General features: G+C 34.8%; 5 protein-coding genes across 6 annotated transcripts; 2 read left to right on the top strand and 3 right to left on the bottom strand.

Annotated features, from left to right (window-relative positions):
- Positions 1 to 556: 556 nt before the first annotated feature.
- Positions 557 to 3,174, bottom strand: LOC102608588 (transcription initiation factor IIA subunit 2). Its single transcript, XM_006472355.4, has 4 exons — positions 3,023 to 3,174; positions 2,719 to 2,859; positions 2,559 to 2,609; positions 557 to 984 (listed from the first exon to the last, which is right to left on the bottom strand). Exons 2-4 carry the CDS (start codon positions 2,845 to 2,847, stop codon positions 844 to 846), a joined length of 321 nt encoding a protein of 106 aa, XP_006472418.1. The 5' UTR covers positions 2,848 to 2,859; positions 3,023 to 3,174; the 3' UTR covers positions 557 to 843.
- Positions 3,175 to 5,396: 2,222 nt separating this feature from the next.
- LOC102608295 (uncharacterized) lies at positions 5,397 to 6,138 on the top strand. Its single transcript, XM_006472354.4, has 2 exons — positions 5,397 to 5,763; positions 5,884 to 6,138. The coding sequence occupies exons 1-2, from the start codon at positions 5,608 to 5,610 to the stop codon at positions 6,007 to 6,009; spliced, it is 282 nt and encodes a 93-aa protein (XP_006472417.2). The 5' UTR covers positions 5,397 to 5,607; the 3' UTR covers positions 6,010 to 6,138.
- On the bottom strand, positions 6,111 to 10,451 carry LOC102608008 (probable rhamnogalacturonate lyase B). Of its 2 annotated transcripts, XM_052441475.1 has the most exons (16): positions 10,305 to 10,410; positions 10,179 to 10,216; positions 9,924 to 10,045; positions 9,761 to 9,820; positions 9,559 to 9,678; positions 9,297 to 9,416; positions 9,062 to 9,203; positions 8,675 to 8,845; positions 8,409 to 8,573; positions 8,217 to 8,323; positions 7,937 to 8,027; positions 7,704 to 7,845; positions 7,452 to 7,608; positions 7,087 to 7,203; positions 6,668 to 6,794; positions 6,111 to 6,569 (listed from the first exon to the last, which is right to left on the bottom strand). In XM_052441475.1, the coding sequence occupies exons 3-16, from the start codon at positions 10,037 to 10,039 to the stop codon at positions 6,303 to 6,305; spliced, it is 1,902 nt and encodes a 633-aa protein (XP_052297435.1). In that variant the 5' UTR covers positions 10,040 to 10,045; positions 10,179 to 10,216; positions 10,305 to 10,410; the 3' UTR covers positions 6,111 to 6,302. The 2 variants fall into 2 exon arrangements, with proteins under 2 accessions (XP_052297435.1, XP_024952035.2); XM_025096267.2 differs by lacking the exon at positions 10,179 to 10,216 and having other exon boundaries at positions 10,305 to 10,451.
- A 1,264-nt stretch (positions 10,452 to 11,715) lies between these two features.
- Positions 11,716 to 12,069, top strand: LOC127902442 (uncharacterized). The gene has a single exon (XM_052441348.1). It carries the CDS (start codon positions 11,716 to 11,718, stop codon positions 12,067 to 12,069), a length of 354 nt encoding a protein of 117 aa, XP_052297308.1.
- A 1,024-nt stretch (positions 12,070 to 13,093) lies between these two features.
- On the bottom strand, positions 13,094 to 17,129 carry LOC112497668 (probable rhamnogalacturonate lyase B). Its single transcript, XM_052441477.1, has 11 exons — positions 17,002 to 17,129; positions 16,804 to 16,923; positions 16,539 to 16,653; positions 15,917 to 16,087; positions 15,641 to 15,796; positions 15,340 to 15,446; positions 15,144 to 15,234; positions 14,894 to 15,035; positions 14,072 to 14,225; positions 13,817 to 13,933; positions 13,094 to 13,661 (listed from the first exon to the last, which is right to left on the bottom strand). Exons 1-11 carry the CDS (start codon positions 17,091 to 17,093, stop codon positions 13,295 to 13,297), a joined length of 1,632 nt encoding a protein of 543 aa, XP_052297437.1. The 5' UTR covers positions 17,094 to 17,129; the 3' UTR covers positions 13,094 to 13,294.
- Between the last annotated feature and the right edge of the window lie 897 nt (positions 17,130 to 18,026).

Raw genomic sequence — 18,026 nt, 5'->3', positions numbered from 1 at the left:
TTTGTTTTTTTTTTATGTTAATAAAGTAAAAGATTCTTCCTATAAAATTACTCCAGCATTAGATTAATGTGACATAATTATTATTCATATAATCATATTGTGATTGCATCACCTATTTTTAATTAAATCATGTTTGATACTAGTTATTCAGTAAATGGCGTTGGGTTAACATGTAAACCTGTTAAGACCAGTATTATTTTTTGACATTATAAAATATAAGAAGTTATTTAAATATAAATTTATTAAGTGATAAAATGTGAAAAATCATCTGAGCTTAGTAATACTTTCTAGCCAACTAATATGAATATGATATCAACTTTTATAAAATAATTTGTAAGATGAATAAGTGGCTCCATCATTTCCTCCTCTTTTTTTTAAAGGACTAAAATATCATATACGTCAATTTAGAAAGATATTTCCGTCACTGTTTTATAAAATAAAAATATCAGACATGCAAAATAACACATCATACATACGATGGGAAAACAACAAATTCTAAAAAAGTTTTCATGAAATATGAAAAGTTAACTTACTACAATACTTTTTCAACAATTAATTAATTTAGATTATAATAATTTAATTATTAATTGTTAATGTAATTAATTCTTTTACTACACATAAGCAAATATTAAGGGTTAATGGGTCAGTGGGGGAATATGCTCCCATTGGTCCCATTATAGAGATCCGACAAAGCAAGGATGTAGCAGCCTCAATGGCTTTACAATCATCACCAGTTGAAAACAGTTGGCGGCTTTACAAATTATGTTCATCAATAATGCATAATTGCCACCTTCTCCAAGTAATTTAACCTAATTCCCCAGCAACACACCAATCTTCATTGTCTTATTGTGATAGCAGCTTTGAGTCACATGCCACTATTTTCACCCTACCGACGGTCTCTTGTAATTCCTCACTCTTGAACAAAGCATCTTGCAAGATGAATGTCCACACATTGTCACAGAACCTGTAGGTGTGCAGATGCCCCTGAGGAATTCAGGAGAAGTTAAAATTTCAAATGCTCAGATTTCACCCACAACAAAATAAATGATAGCAGTACATCCTAGGTAGGGGCCTGGATTGACGTGAATTATAATGCTCAGCTATCAGCCTAAGAAGCCTACTTCTCTGGATAAAACAAATTGCAAAGGAATCTATTTCTCTTATTTTCAAAATATACAAATATGCATGAAAAACATGCATGTCCCCTAACATTTGCACTCACAAAAATTGGCAAACACAAATGATTACAATATGAGTCAAACCTGTGCATAAAAGTAAGCATCCAATCAGACTTAAATTAATACATAAATTTGAGTTTTACTTTTTGCATAACCATAGACATCTGTGAAAAACAGTTTGGAGACTTAAAATTTTCAGGGATTCCTCTCCATGAGTCATATGACTCAAGTATTGTATAACTTCTTTGCAATTTAATGTGGATTTCTTAATTGTCTGCAACAGTTATAATTTGGTACAAGTTCCTATATACCATTCTGCACTAATACTAGACCAGTATTTAGGCATGGCAATTGGTTTCCCCTTCATATGCTCAGCCTCAGCTATTTTATAATAGCGCATAAGTCTTCCTATCGCACTAAGTTTATAATAGCGCATAAGTAAGCACTTTATGGACATGTCACATTGACTCATTCAAAAAGCACAAGGACTAGCCAGAAAAAATCAAATGATTCATTTGATGTTCGCACGAGCATGAAAATCTTAAGAGATCCAACATATATATAAAGCCAAGGAAGTTACTATAAATGAGGCATTCAATAAATAAGAATTTAAACATACTAGATACTCCAATTAATTGCTCTAAGAAAAGGCAAAGGACAATGATATAATAAAGTGAAAGAAACTTGGAATCTTACAACAGCCAGTCACCAATTCCAATCATTTAGAATGATTCTTCCATAAGATCTCAAATTCCCAAATACCATGGCTTCTATGAAGCCCATGATACTGGTCCCAGTGGCCATTTTCCATAAAAAAAGTTTTTGTCGTTTAACAAGAGTAACTCTTTGAAAAGACAGCTAACAACTTAACAGTAAAAGGACATTCAAAGGCACATAAATAGGATACATAAATAATATTAAGATCAATTATCACCTGATGCAAAAACTCTATAGTCTAAGCACATGCTGAATAACTATTATCTCTATCAGTGGATTTACACTGCACTGATAGAATATTTAGACCACAAATTTTGCCATGTATATTCTACCTTAGTTCATCACAATAGCATTTGATTCCTAAAAATTCATTAGCAATCACTGAGAACAGATCTTCCACCTCCAGCAATACATGAATCAAAATTAGGGTATATCTGGAATCAAGTTGTTGGGCTTTTAATCCACAAGTGAATAGAATCACCAGCCATCAAGTATAGGTGGCTGTGTGATTCGTATTGTTATTTCAAAATAAAGCAAAAGTACAACATAGCCAGATTCACACCTCAGATCCCTAAACAGACAAATGCTTAACAAGACTGTGCGTCAAAAAAAAAAAGTATCTTAAAAGATTAAAAATAAATTAAAAGAAAAAGAAATTGATACCTTAATGGAGACCTTGCTCTTCACCTGAGTTTCTAGCGCTTCTGTCATAGACTATAAGATGAAAAACATAAATAAATAATTCACAAAAAATAAAAATAAAAACCAATAAACATAGGTATCCAAATACCAAGATCGTTAACATACAATTGAATAACCGTACCTTATCGAACTGGACGAGAACCTGGATAGCGAGCTCGGGAGTAAGCGTACCGTTTTGGACCATCTCGTCTAAAGTCTCGGTTAAGCACATCCCAATCGTCGACCTGCGATACAGCTCAAACGTCGCCATTTCTCACGTGATCTGTCGATTCAGTCCACGTATTCAACAAATGCATCGAGTCAAGATTGAATTTGTGCAGGCAAAAAAACACAACAACACAAAATATGATGATTCAGTATCTAAAATTTTGATCAAGTTAACACAAAATTGCATGGAGAAATTGAAGCTACAAATTGGAGCTTACGTATTGGGGGGTGGTGATTGATTTAAATGGTAGACTTGTTGAACGTTTGCTGTGAAGATGAATTTTTTTGGGCGGAGAGATTTTGGGGCTTTTTATACCCTAACTTTTGTAGATGGAAGTATATATAGCCGCGACATAATTGAGATAATCGCAATGACTATTATGCCCTTATTTGACTATGCTGAGTGTTGACGGGAAATTTGTGTGAAACTGTGAATGTATGATCTAGGCCGCATTGCGGCACTATTGGCCCAATCTTTGGCCCATTGAGCATGGATTATTTTAAAGCTTTTTTGTTTTTTGGGTCCCCGACCGGCGACCGGTAATATTTAACAAATTACTGGCTGATTAACGTGTCTTTCATTATATTTAACACATTATAACATTTGGCGATTCTCCCAAAAAAACAAAACCTCATAAGTTGTTATAAAAATTCAAAAGATGTTATTTGAAATTAAAATTAAAAATGACTTCAAAAGGTAAATATTTTTTTCTTAATTTTTAGGAATTAATAATTTTTTTCTTTTTTACCAAAAGTGATTTGTGTTTTATAATACTTTTCATTCAATACGTTTTTTAATTTGAGAATAAGTAAACTAAAATCTCTCTTTCTCTATGTATGTGTGTGTATAAAAGAACTAAGATATCTTAACATTCTTTTATCTTAGTTAAAAAGTTAAAATATATATTTATATTTTAACCAAATTTTGGCTAAGATCCGATTTTGAACCATTAAACATTTGTTCTCACTAAATTCATGTCAAATCCAATTAAAACAAATAAAATTTATATATTATGGGGGAGATTAGGCTAAGTTTGGCTTTAGATGTATTTTTTGAGGTTTAGGGTAGGAGTATAGCTAAGGTGATATGAGAGATAAGTTGTGGTGTTGGGAGGTGAGATAAGATGATTTGGGAGGTGAGTTGTGGTGTTCTAAGATTGGAATATTATGGTGAGCTTGTAGAGTTGGACATAAGGAACTCAAGAAAGTTTCGAGAATAACTTTAAAGAGCTTATCTAATTAATTTTGTAGAGTTTGTAGGATAACTCACGTGAACTCATATATGAAATATGATTTGGACATCAAAATCATCACAACAAGCAAAAAATAAGTATAAACAATAAAGAGCACACAATATTTTACATGGTTCGGTCTTTTGACTTACATCTACGGGAGTAGCTCATCTACAATCCACTATATAAATGAATTATTGCATAATTTGCTCTATAATATCAAAAAGCCTTATTAAAGTTTGTTTATTGTGGATACTAACATGAGGGAAATGTGAGTCTTATGGAGATTAGAGAGTTTTCTTGGAGAAAAATAAGAGAAAAGCTTCTTTAAGAGGTGACATGGCCAAAATTTTCTATGGTGATGTAAAAATAGAGGGAGAAGAGGATGAAACAGCCTCTCTAAGAAATCAAATATGGAAAAAAGAGGCCTAAGTTTGGATGAAGCTAAAAGAGAGAGATAGCGCTAGAGATGAAGTGAGCCCCCTCAAGATTTAACATGTGGAGCTTACGTAAGAGTGTTCACGAGAGTGTTTTGGTAATTTTAGACACGTGACACTCATTTAATGGTTGGCCTCCCTTAGGTGAGGCTATTTGAGTAATTTGCCTTGTGGTCCTTTGATGGTGACATCTATAAGTTTAAGAGGAAAGAAAACCTCCAGTTGCCTTTTTGTTTCCTCAGCTAGACACGTGGCAACCTCCTATCCATGTGGTCTTGTTGATTTTTTTGTGGTATTAAAAGGATAGTTGATGTGATTTTTTCTCATTACTTGATCAGAGAATCTACATTCTTATTGATTCATTATCTTTAGCTAAAAGAAGATATTTTTGTTCCCTTTCAGGTGTATACTGTTCACATGTTGACATTAACTACCAAAATCTAACTTCCAACAATATCTTTTGATAATGTGTATTTTTCCAAACCTATCATTTTCTTTACAGTTTCTGTAAGCTATTCTAATTAAACAAGATAGCCTCACTTGGTTGACTTTCCTTCCTAATCAAATAAGGTAGCCTCCCTTTGTTAACTTTCTTTACTACATGTTATTCAACTATTGGCCCACGTTAGCATCCAAAATTTCTCCTAAACAATTTATATTTATATTTCGCGATACATTAAATGTAACATTATATGAAATATAAATTTTATATATCAAAATTTTAAGTTTTTTTTTTTTAATTTTTAAGAGTGCGAAACAAATCAAATTTAATTGTCTTGAGGAGTTTGGATTGAGTCCCGTCCTTCAAATTCGATTAAAATATGGGCTAAAAATGTCAATTTGATTTTGCCTACTCGGCATCTGTTCATAAATAATAATAATAATAATAATCAAGTTCATTAGAGCATCTTATCACTTGAAAAGGATCGGGTTGGACCGGAAACTTCCCAAAACTATCAGCTCGCTGCGGCATTGTACGTCGTGGCAAGCGAAGAGCTTGCCTCGTAAAGAAACAGCACTGACGTGGTAACAATTAACATGATGCTCTTTTAGACTTGGACTCTCTCTGGTCTTTGTCGTAAATTAAAAATTAAAAATAAATTGGAGTAAAGAGGGGGAAAAAAAAATAGGAACATGGAGGCGGCAAAATCTTCACCAGCACAAACCACAGAGACGACGAAGAGAAATCAGGAAACGTCACCTCTGTCTCGCGTGAAGAAAGATTGCTTATTCTTCAAAACTTCTTTGCAGGAAGTTTTCTGCTATGTCAAAGCCTGGTTTATCGGACAGGTATGAAGGTTGTTTGGATCTTGATCAATATACATGAAAGAAATACATTATATATTGTTGCGTCTAGTGTTTTCTTAACAAAATGATTTGATGGTAATGTTATGAAATTAACGGGAGCAGGCGAAGAAGGCAACAGCGAGAAACGAGAGGGAAGCAACGGAAGCTGATCAGCAGATTTGGAAGATGCAGGTGGAAGCTGCTGATAACGCCGAGGAAACCAAGAAGAGACTCGATAAGTCCATGTAAATTATCCTCCATATATATTTATAGAATCAGCTTCAGGTGCGGAATTAAAATCCGGGGGGAGTTGAATTCGTTGAATATAAATGGATAACAATTACTAGCAGTGAATGAATAGTCACAGGTTGAATTTTATTTGCTAGCAGTTAATTACTCTGTTTAACATGATTACCATTTACATTCAAGTCATTATTGATGAACTGTTACACTCAGCTTTTGTAATAACATTATACTGCAAAGTTTACATAGTACGAACCGAACACATCCACAGTTTTTGCTCTCGGAACGGTAAATAGTGTCTAAATTTCCTTTTTCTCTATGTTGGAATTAGAAGATGGGGGTCCTTCGAAGCGAATATAGTCATAGATGACCCCAGCTACAGCACTACTGCTTGTAGCTTGTCTCAGAAAGATGGTGTTTTCCCCAGCAGCAAGGTTAGCCGCTGGGACATCCATGCTGTAGAGCCGGTAGAGACCATGAATTCCATGTCTTGCAATTGCATTGTCATGCCCAATTTGCCCAGTTGTAAACAGAGGAGGCTCTGCTTTCTCATCATTCACCCGGACCTTCAGGAAAAGCAATCAAAGTTACCATGTCAGTTTTTCATGCTGAATAAGTAACAAGAACTAGAAAATAGGATTGTGAATATGAACAGGTTTCTTGCCTCCAATTCTGCAACGTTAGCAGTCGCAAGAGCTATTCGCAGTTTATATGTTGCATTCTGATCCACAGTGTCAAGTTTGAACTTAATTTGCCATGTAGTTGCCTCGTATGAGTTATCATCTTTCTTCCTGCGTTTACTCAAAATTTTCATTGACGCATCAAATTTACTTGTTATCAAGTAATATTATGGGGATTCATCTTTTAATCCATAAGTAGTAACTACTATGAATAAATAATTAGCTATCAAGTTGATTAAGTGAGTGGTCGGCTAAAATTTTTCTGCCAAATAAAATTTAGTGGGTTTATCAAACACTAGCGATTGAGCCTTCTAAATTAAGTAGAAGAAGCATAATAGCGTGGCCAACTGCAATTATCTACTCAAGATATAAGTATAGATGTGGAAGGACTAAGGAGCCAAACCTAGGAACTTGAGCGTAGAACCAATCGTTTTTGTAGTCGCTAACGCCGACGGTGTAAACTAAATCCCCTTCAGGGTACAAATCCGAATATCTTTCCCACAATCCATATTGCCTAAACCTGCACGCACAAAAGGTAATTTTCATTTTCTTTTTTTATTATTGATTCTTAAATATCATAAAATTATCCAAGTTTTTAAAAAATTACAGACGAGAGTCAGCCGCTGACTGAATAAGAACAACAAAAGTAATAACAACAAAAAATTATGAACTCCCATGCATGGTAAAATGTATGCCACTATTGTCAGTAACATCTATGACTATGCTTTTCCAAAGCATGTCACTAAAATTATGGGGTGCAGAGCTAACCTGTCTGGGTGGTTAACATAAAGCTTGTTGACATATGTCGGATCAGGATCAGGGATGTAGAATTCAGCAGCAGATCGGCTGGGGATGCCAATTTCCCACAATGTTGGGCCATCTCTTATGGGCTCAAATACAAGATCACCCATGTCAATATCACTATCTGTTCCATTTTTTCAAACAGTAGATTATGCACGTCAATACTGAAATATGAGAACTCACAGCTCGCGAGACATCAGTCAGATGAGAAAGTAATACCTTCAGTTATGGTTAAAACAACATCATTGCGATAGTCTCCGATGAAACCAGGTACAAAAGCATAAAGGTTGTAGTCCCCAACACGGATGTCACCGATCGAAAAAAAGCCATCAGTATCTGTTGTCGTCCAAAATTGATAGCCCTGGTCGGAAATAGAACACAATATTGCAGCTGTGTCAACTTAAACTATGTATCTTGCGAAAGAAATGGAAAAATATACTGCTGCTAAGCACCTTGCATTCTGTTTGCCATGATCCTGCATCCCCTGGGGGTGCTAACCCAACGTAAGCGCCGTCTACTGTTAGATAGTCATCACTAACATACCTGTAGGGCAAGTGCTACCACTAAAACTTCAATCGAAATTCAACAAATTAAAATAATGTCAATAATCAAAATTTGATTGCATGGAGATAGTCTCAGCAAAGTTAGTGATGACACACAAATGGTTTCTATAAATAAAGCCCTTGTGGGCTATTTGTACTTACAAATACTAAGACAGAAACAAATACGGACCTGTCTTGGACTTGTAATCTGCCACTAATATTACCCCTTTGATTCCATTTTGGAAAATCTTCCGAAGCTGGGAAACTGTACGGCCAGCTTTCAGATTCGTTCAACGTCTGAAATTTCAGTTTACTTGAGTCTTTTTCCATAAAATTACTTAAAATAACGGCCCTCACATAATCCATGAGTGACTGTGCAAACCTGTTGTTTAGCATCCTCCCATAGCCAGGCCTTCGGATCATCGCTGTCCAAATCCAAAAAAGAATTGATATAGAAAAAAACCGGGCCAAGAACTTTCTTCCACGGCTCATCCTGCTTCAGCTTCAGCACCAAATCCTCTCCTCCATAATGAGCGCTAAGAAACATCTGATTGCGCAATCAAAATCAGAGATCACATGTTAGAAAATTGATGATACAGGCAGTCGTAAATTCTGAAGGACTAATAAAGGGAAATTCAGTTTACTTACTGCAAGAGTGATGGGGCCAACATGTGATGTTAGATTCTGTTTAAGTGGCCCACCTGATCGAAATTCATTGCTGGGAGTTATTTGCCAGAACCCAATTGCAGGATCAGAGCATATCCACCCATGAACCTTAAGATTTCTATTCTCACATGAGTACTGGTACTTGTCATCCACCTACAAATTAATAATAAGTATGCTTCACAAAATATCTTACAAGCAAAGCATTCTTCTGAAACTTGGGCCTTAAGTTTGGGATTGGCACGTCGTGCCTAAATTTCATGATTGATGATTGCTGTGAAATGAAGTCATTAACGGCCAAAATTTTAGAAAATGGGTGGCAAATCAGTTAACGATATGCCGCCAGAAGCACAAAAATTACAAGCAAAGTACCTCGCCCTTGAACTCGGGCTCCATAGGATTGACGAGTAGAACAGCCTCTGGGAAGGCCAGTTCTTTGCATCTTTTTGGCCGGCGGTCGTCCGGCAATGGCATGTGGCGCTGTCTGTTATCCGATACCGCCATGTACTGAAACCTGTTTGCCCATAATATACAATTACTAACCATTTAACCATGTATTTTTCTGGTCTTATAATCAAACTATTAATTTGAGAGCAGTTTGTGTTACTTGTCTTTTCTAAGCTTGAAAACCATCCTGGTTTGTGGGAGGTTGAAAGCAGGCCATTCTCCTATGTGCTCGTAGATTGCATAGGAGTAGAATCCGGAGGTGTTTCCAAGCATTATATATCTGGAAAGACAATAATATTATTAGTGTTACGCCACGTCAATCTTAGGTGCGGACGTCTCAGTAAAAGTATGGTCACAGTACAAATTCACATTTTGTAAAATGCAGATGTTTGCACCCGAGCATCAAATTTTAGCAAAATAACCTTTTGTCTATATTAAGAGGAGCGAGCTTGTCTTGGAGGGAAATGTCCCACATTCTTGTGAATGAAATCTCTACTTGTTCCTCATTCTCCACAATGACCCTAAAATCACTCCCTTTGATCCTGCGTGTTAATTAATCAGTGGCCTGCTCAGAATTATTAGCTTAAATATATGAAAAGGTTGTGAAAAAAGATGACAACTTACAATTCGTCTGTTCCTGTTGTTCCAGTACTTCCTGTTTCACTCCAAACAAGGTCCCAGTACCTACAATGCATATCGAAATTACTTAGGGTCATGTTAATTTCCATGATACAAACGCTTCAAAATTTAGAAAAATTATGGATGAAAATATCAGCGAGCAATGTACCCTCTATTAGTCTCCTTGTTACGAACTTCAAGCATGTTATCGATGCCATAACCTTGAATTCGAGTGACATGTCCATCTGGTTTTGATATTGTGACTTGGAGTAAGCCGTTATCCATCACCACCTGCACATTGATTCAATTAATTATCTACATTGGAATTAAGCAGAACAAACACCAGGTTTGTTTAATAAAATTTTCTTGTACTGTTGAGATTTATATATCAAAGGAAAAAATAATAATTGCGAAGAATAAGTACATTATACTTATGTCACATATGTTTTGCCATCCTCATATCTATCCAAATATTAAAAAAACACAAATTAAAGGAAAAAAAAAACTGTAAGTAATGCTAATAATAAATCATTGCACAAAGTGGATGTACATGATGATCCTGAATTTGCAATTGCACCCAAGAAGCTGACATGGTTCAGTTTCCGGCACAAAATCCCAATGTGGTAACTAAATTTCTAAAAAATTTAGTTCATACTCTCCGTTACTTATGCAATTGAGGCAAATAATAATGTGAAGAGTTTGGAGGTTTATAAAGAAATGACTCATTTGATGGTGTTTACTTGAACTAGAAGCTAAGATTGTTTCTTTGGCCTGTATTAGTTGTAAATTCTTTACTCAATCGCCACCACCACTTTTTGGTGAACATAATAGAGCCGTGCAAGAGTTGCCAATACATCACATACACATGGTCATCGACTTTTTGTGAAATATAGCTACCCATTAATTCCTTTATAATATATGCATACAAGACACATATATGGCTGATGATATGAAGATGGAAAATGCTTCTCAGCGAGAATGCCGAGAGAATGCCGAGAGAAACGACATACAGTAATGCCGTTTCTCTGGGCCCCCCCCCCACACCAACACGTGAACTTTTGCTCCTTTTGCTTTTTCCACATTTTTAATTCTCCCCCACGTTTGATTCCAGCTGAAAAGCACTACTCCTCACGTGAAAGGATTGAGTTGGGATGTTTCTCTCGTTTCACAAGCATAGAAAACGGCATTAGGGCAGGAGTATTTGCTCATTCATAACGCAAGTAATTAATAACAAATTGATCTTAATAAATTCAGCATTAACAGAAGTAATTGCAGCCTATAATATATATAATTCTTTGGCAAATGAATCAATAAACATTCGAACCTTGGTAGCAGAAGCAACTAACAGCCTAATGCCTCTCTATCAGCAAGTTTGGAATGTGCATCCATTCTTTTCGGCTAAGACAAGAAAATAAACATTGAGAGTTGACAATCATCCAAAAAATCTTTTTCCTTAGTATATGATATGAGAGAAGAAACTATAGTTGAGATTCCATCAATTGCGCTGTATATATCTCAAAATTGCGTTGTGATTTAGATTTGATGTTAACAACTTCATTTGACCACCACATTCATTGTATATTTTGAAGTGAATTTCGACTTTGATTTGTGCTACATTATCAATATTAAACTACTTTAATTGCCACAAAAAATAAAAAATTATTACCAAAAAAAATAATTCCCAACAAAATAATTACCAAACAAAATTATCAAAAATTATCATAATTTAATTATTAAAATAATTATCAAAAAATAATTATCAACGATACAATTAACAAAATAATGACTCAACAAATTACCAACAATTATAAAAAATTAATTATCAACAATACAATTACCAAAATAATTCCCAACAAAACAATCACTCAACAGGTGCTAGCCTGCTAGTGCTCTGTCTGTGTATCCGCTTCTTCTTCCTTCCAATATTTCTCTTTAATTAAACATAAACAAGGGAATTAACAATGGAGAACGCTATTGAAACGCTTGCATTGAAGAAGAGTTGTCCCGCGCCTGAACCTGAATCATCACGCAGCAGCTGCAAGCTTATTATGGCAATGGAGGAGTACAAAACAAAAACGCATCCTCAGCCTCAAGAATCGAGGAAAACTAACACCCCAAATCGGATTAAAGTGCCTAAAGCATTCAAGTACCCTGAAAGTGAAAGGTACAGGAGCCCAACTGATTCAATGATGTCACCTGTTACTAAAGGATTGCTTGCTAGACACAGAAAGGGACCTGCCCTTCTCCCACCTACCATCAATCACCAGCAGATTCAAGAATTGCTTGTTCAGAATGTGGGCTTGCTTCGTAACTGATAAAAAAAAATCACTCAACAAAAAATAATTATCAAAAAATAACTACCTACCAAACATAGAGAGGGAGATGGAGAGAGACGAGGGAGACGAGGACCAGCAAGCAACACCACCGAGCAGCGAGTAGCGACCACCGAGTAGATCTGGAGTAGTAGCGAGCGAGGGAGAGGGGAGACGGGCACGAAGCTGGGGAGACGGAGACGAAGCTGCTGCTGGAGTGAGAGGAAAAATGGCACTGTTTTTTTTTTTTTTTAATACCGGCAGATTTTAAAATGCTTTTGTTTTGTTTTTTTTTTATTGAGAGCAAAACGCTGAAGAAACGGCATTATTGTATGCCGTTTCTCTCGGCTTTCTAGATACCTAGCAGCACTCTATGAAGATATATAAGTCTTTTGCAAACAGCCCATATGCTGCTCAAGTCCTTAGGAATTTTGCTGAAGTCACAAACAATGAGATTAATTCCGTCAATGTAGTATAGTTGCCATCATTCAATTTTTGTAATGCTCATTGGAAATTGAATTTCACCAAATTCCAAACTTAGAAGAATACTTGTCTAAAATTCATTAATGGGAATTAATTAAAAAGTCTGATTTCTTTCCATTCGAAAACTTGGACAAGTTCAATGTAAAAATTTTGAATTAAAATGCATGATTTCCTTTAATTCTGATGTACGATAGTGTGTTAGCTAGAGGTTAATTAGATCTGGTACTTTCAACTTGGACTGTACATGTTACATCTTAATTTTTAGCACATAATATACCATTGAAGCATGCGATAAAGATGAAGTTATTCTTTTGATATTTTGTCAAATTCGGCTGTTCTAGGTCACAAATGAACATTTGAAGTTATCCTTTTGTACGGCTATGAGTGCTTTTAAGAGTGGGTTGCCATGATTGCTTTTAAGAGTGAGTTGTTGTAAATTTTAAGCTGAGTTATCGATAATAAAAGTTATAATTGTGGAGTAAAATTAAGGAAAAAAAACTGTCGAGTTGTCAAAACCCAACAACCACACATCACTCCGAAACTCCTCTTATATTAAGGACTATTTTTTTAGGAGAATAGCATTCTATCTTATGTCTTTCTTTTTTCCCTCTTTTTATTTGTGTTGCATTATGAAGAAAACTAATTTAACTAAACTAGAACATTACATTTTATTTTTCTATTGGAACTCAAGTTTTAATAAGAAATTTCCGACACAAAAATGGAAAAAACAAATCTTGAAACAGGGTTATGAATTTGGATCAGGCCCTTCAAAACGGAGATAGTCATACATGATTCCTGTAAAAGCATCTAATTTTCTTGGCTGAGAAAGATAAATGGTGTTGTTTCCTTTCCTTAGCACCTTCCCCGGCACATCGACATTGAACAGCTTATACACCCCATGGATTCCATGCCTCGCAATTGCGTTTTCTCTCCCAACCGACCCGCTTGAAAATAAAGGACGGCGTGCCGAGCGAGAGTTTACTCGAACCTGCAACTCAGCGCCATGTGCGGCAGCCACTGCCACTCTCAACTTATATGTCGCCTTTTTAACTACTCCCTCCAGTTTGAATTGTATTTGCCATGTGCTTCCTTCGTATTTGTTACCTTTCTTCCTGCAGCGCATGAATTGAATGCAACATCGAAATTGAGTGCCATAATGAAGAAACTTCAAACCTGAGGATCCAAAGTTAATTTTCTATAGAATGCTTGAACCCAGCTGTAAAATTATGAATGAAAGATGGATGGAGAAATTAATAAAGAAACGAACCTGGTATTTTGCGCAAAATACCAATCTTTTCTGTAATTATTAGCCCAAACTTCATAGACCAAATCTCGCTTGCGATGTAATTCTGCATATCTTTCCCATAGTCCGTACTGCCTAAACCTGTAAATAGAAGAAGCTGGTGGTTATGGGGATTTGATTTTGTATTTCATTAATAAAAAAAAATCTAGACCATGGGTTCTATATATTAATTAAACCTGATAAAACTACAATAATTAATTTATAAGAACCAAGTCTAACCTGTCATGTTTAACATATAACTTGTTGATATACTTTGGATTAGGATTTGGAATATAAAATTCTGCAGCTGATCGATCAGGGATGCCTATCTCCCATAATGTAGGTCCATTTCTCGGGGCCTTATATACGAGATTGCCAATCTGTTTTGCAGAACCTGCATTGAAAAGTTCATTAATGAATTGCTAATTTTTTTTTTTTTGGGTGTGTGTATGTATATAAAGTATTAAAGTAGGCGGGCGCCCTCATTTTCTTTTGATGTGGATATGGTTTTACCATGGGGTTTAATAAAGTCAAGATTTTAATTTTCAAACTTTATAATTCATTCATAAATAAGTATTTTAATAGTGTGCACTTGCATATGAAAATCACACACACACACACACATATATAATTGTATATCATTTTCAAGTGTGGACGCTTGTATTTTTTTAAATACGAACACACTTTTAAACCGTGCGGTTTAAAATAATTAGTTTTTGAATGAAGTATAAAACCGTGTGGTTTAAGAGAATTAAAAACTAGCTTTCTTAAACCCCACGGTTTTTAAGTATATTCGTATGAAAATAAAATGAGGACGTCTGCACTAAAAAAATACTATATATATATATATAATAATAATAATAATAATAATAATAATAATAATAATAATAATAATAATAAGTCTTTGTGTGGACATCATTTAAGAAAATACAAATTTTCAGTACTGTATATATTTTTGATATAGCATTATAAATGAGTAATTATAGTTCGAATCCAAATGCGAACGTCCGCAAGCTTGAAAAAAGTTCATTTACGAAGAAAAACGGAAAATATAATTAAAACCTGCGGTTATTCTAATGGCAGCATGATATTTGAAATCCCCAATGAAACCAGGGATCCATGCATAAAGATTATAGTTGCCAATCAACACATTTTTAATGGAGAAATTTCCCCCCTCGTTTGCAACAGTCCAAAACTGATAACCCTGGTAAAATTTAAAATGAAAAAAAAAAATCAGTTTAATGCTAATGTTGTTGCTTTATAATTTACTGCAATTAATTAATGGGCTAAATTAACAGATTCAATTAATCACCTTGCATTCTGTTTGCCAAGATCCAGCCCTGCCTGGCTTTGCCAAACCCACGTAAGCACCTTTTGCGGCTATGCCCGCACGACTAACATATCTACACCAATAATCGATAAAAGCTTAATTATGAGCAATTGATAATTATAACAATAGCATCATGATTGGATTGGATTATAATACTAAAAGTTGTAAATGAAATTACCTGTCTTTGACAATTAATCTACCGCTGATACTACCTCGTTTATTTGATCTTGCAAAGTCTTTTGAAGCTGGGAATTTGTACGGCCAGCTTTTAACTTCGTTCATAAACTTCAGGGAAGGAGAAAAAAAAAAGGTTAAATATTACACATTATATATAATTTAGGCTTCGTTTGGTGTCACTATTTAGTAGCTGTGCAAGTGATTGGCAAACACTTTCAGCTATATTATTTGACACACCACAATCCCAAATAAAGCCTTAATTGTTTACAATTATAAGTTAAAAGTAAATGTATGTATGAAACCTGTCTATTGGCATCCCTCCATAGCATTTGCCGGTCCCCTTTACCCGGTACAGAATTAACGTAAACAAAAAAGGGACCAAAAATTTTCTTCCAAGCTTCCCCATCTTTAAAATTCATTCCAAAATTCTCTCCAACGTAATGCGTGCTGTGAAAAGTCTAATGATCCATGTCAATATAACTAAAATCAGTATATGTTATATGCAATAAAAAATAAAACACGTACGTCATGATTTTATTAAATATGAACGGATGTTTAAGGGGAAAAAAGAAAAGTACATTGATGCTGATGGGGCCTGTATGAGAAGTTAGAAATTGTTTGAGAGGTCCAAATGATCGGGATTCACTACTGGGTAGGATTTGCCAGAATCCGACGGTGGAGTCGGTGGATATCCATCCGTGGACCCGAATATCTTTTGCGTCCATTGAGTATTGATACTTGTCATCCACCTTCATATCAAAAGAACGACAAGTCATTCCCTGTCTCCATAAATGGATGACATGTTGCTTCAATATTAATTCTTTGCAAGAAAGAGGATGTAATTGCTATTTGCTGCTTTGTGTTTTGCTAACGGTCCATGTATTTGTCAATTTCAATCACACATTCAAATACATACTATATGTATGAATTATTTATATTAATTTATCGGTACAAAGTGATGTGACACAATCTGCCTAGAGTAAAAAGAAAAATCAATAATATATAAGATTTGATTTTTTAATCCGTTAGGGACCTTGTTAAGTTACATTATGATGTAACTTACATCAATCATTAAGTTGTAACTAGTGACCTAAAAGTAAAATTAACTAAATTACTTTTAGGTCACTAATTACACTTTTTAAGTTAATGTAAGTTACGTTATAATATAACTTAACAACAGCCGTTAGTTAAATGAAGTACCTCCCCATTAGGAAGCAAAACTGCCTCCTCATAGGCCAGCTTATGGCCTCTTTCCCGGTCTTGTTGTAGAGGCATTTCCCTTTGGCGATTGCCAGATATTATCATGTAGTGAAACCTGCAGCACATTTCAATCTTGCCAATTAATTCAGGTTAATTAAGTATTGATCAATTTTTTGAAAAAGAATTCTTATGTTTCCAAGTTGTTTTTACATACTAGTGATATTTGACAAACTTTATAAGAAAAATGAGAGGTTAAAATTAATACTTGTCTGGATTAGGCTTGAACACCATCCTATTATTAAAAAGCTGGAAACCGGGCCATCCCTTCAGGCGCTTGTAAATGGCATAAGAGTAAAACCCCGATGATCCTCGAAGCATCAAAAACCTAGCCCCAATCAATTTACCAAATCAATCAATAGTTGCTTTTCATTCAAAAATAAAGCAATAAATATTTATCAAATACCTTTTATCGATATTCACCGGAGCTATGGTGCCGTTAGTAGAGGGATGCCACATCCTGGTGAATGAGAGCTCCACTTGTTCTTTAGTTCGCATTATTACTTTATAATTTGTTGCTTCAATTCTGCATAGCAATTAATCAGATCATATACGTCATGATTTTATTTTAATTTTATTGCTAACAGATTAATTTCAAATGTTAAGTAAGAGAGCAGAGATAGAGAGGGATCGCCTGTCATATACGCCACTTCCGCTATTGTAATTATCTTGGCCGGTCCAAAAATTATGATCCCAATAGCTGCATTAATATTTTGAACCAAAAAGAAAAAGAGTTCTCAAAATTACTGAGTCATTGCTATTTGTTAGTCCATAAAATAAATTGTTCTTCAAAAATTGATACCCTCTATTATCTTCTTCGTTTTGGACATTGAGTAAATTTTTGATGCCCTTGTATTGAATTCCAATGACGAATCCCTGTGGAGTTGATATAGATACCTGGAGTATGCCATTGTCCATCACCACCTACATGTTCATTGATACCACATCAATATGAAAATGCAAAAAGCTTAATCTTTATTACTAGCAAAATATATATGGCAGAAAAAAAGAAAAAGATGATGTTCAGAAATAGATTTACGTGATTATTTTGTTCATGCAATTGCACCCCCGCAGCTGAGACTGAGAGGCCCAAGCATTGGACCAGAAATAAGAGCAAAAGAAGAGAAGACATTCAAAACTTAAAAGAGCTAAGATTGAGTGTTACAAATTGCTTGATCTTAGATGCTTAGTGAGAGTTAAAAAGCATATGCTATAACATTTTGTATATAAGTAAGTTGAAGAGCCTAAAAAGGAGGAGCTCTTTTGATATGTTATTTGGCTACAAATCTTTATCAGAGCAAAAATTAAGCATGATATTAATAGTTAACAAAAAAAGAATGATTTTTTAACCACAAATTTTGTCATAAGATGCTTTAAAAGTGATTATTAAATTAATCTGGTTCTCAAATAATGAGATTTTGTATTGAATTT

The sequence above is a fragment of the Citrus sinensis genome, chromosome 5 (genome assembly GCF_022201045.2).
Source record: "Citrus sinensis cultivar Valencia sweet orange chromosome 5, DVS_A1.0, whole genome shotgun sequence".
Classification (NCBI taxonomy): domain Eukaryota; kingdom Viridiplantae; phylum Streptophyta; class Magnoliopsida; order Sapindales; family Rutaceae; genus Citrus; species Citrus sinensis.
The sequence above is the reverse complement of the archived record's forward strand: the minus strand, read 5'-3'. Positions and strand labels throughout refer to the sequence as shown.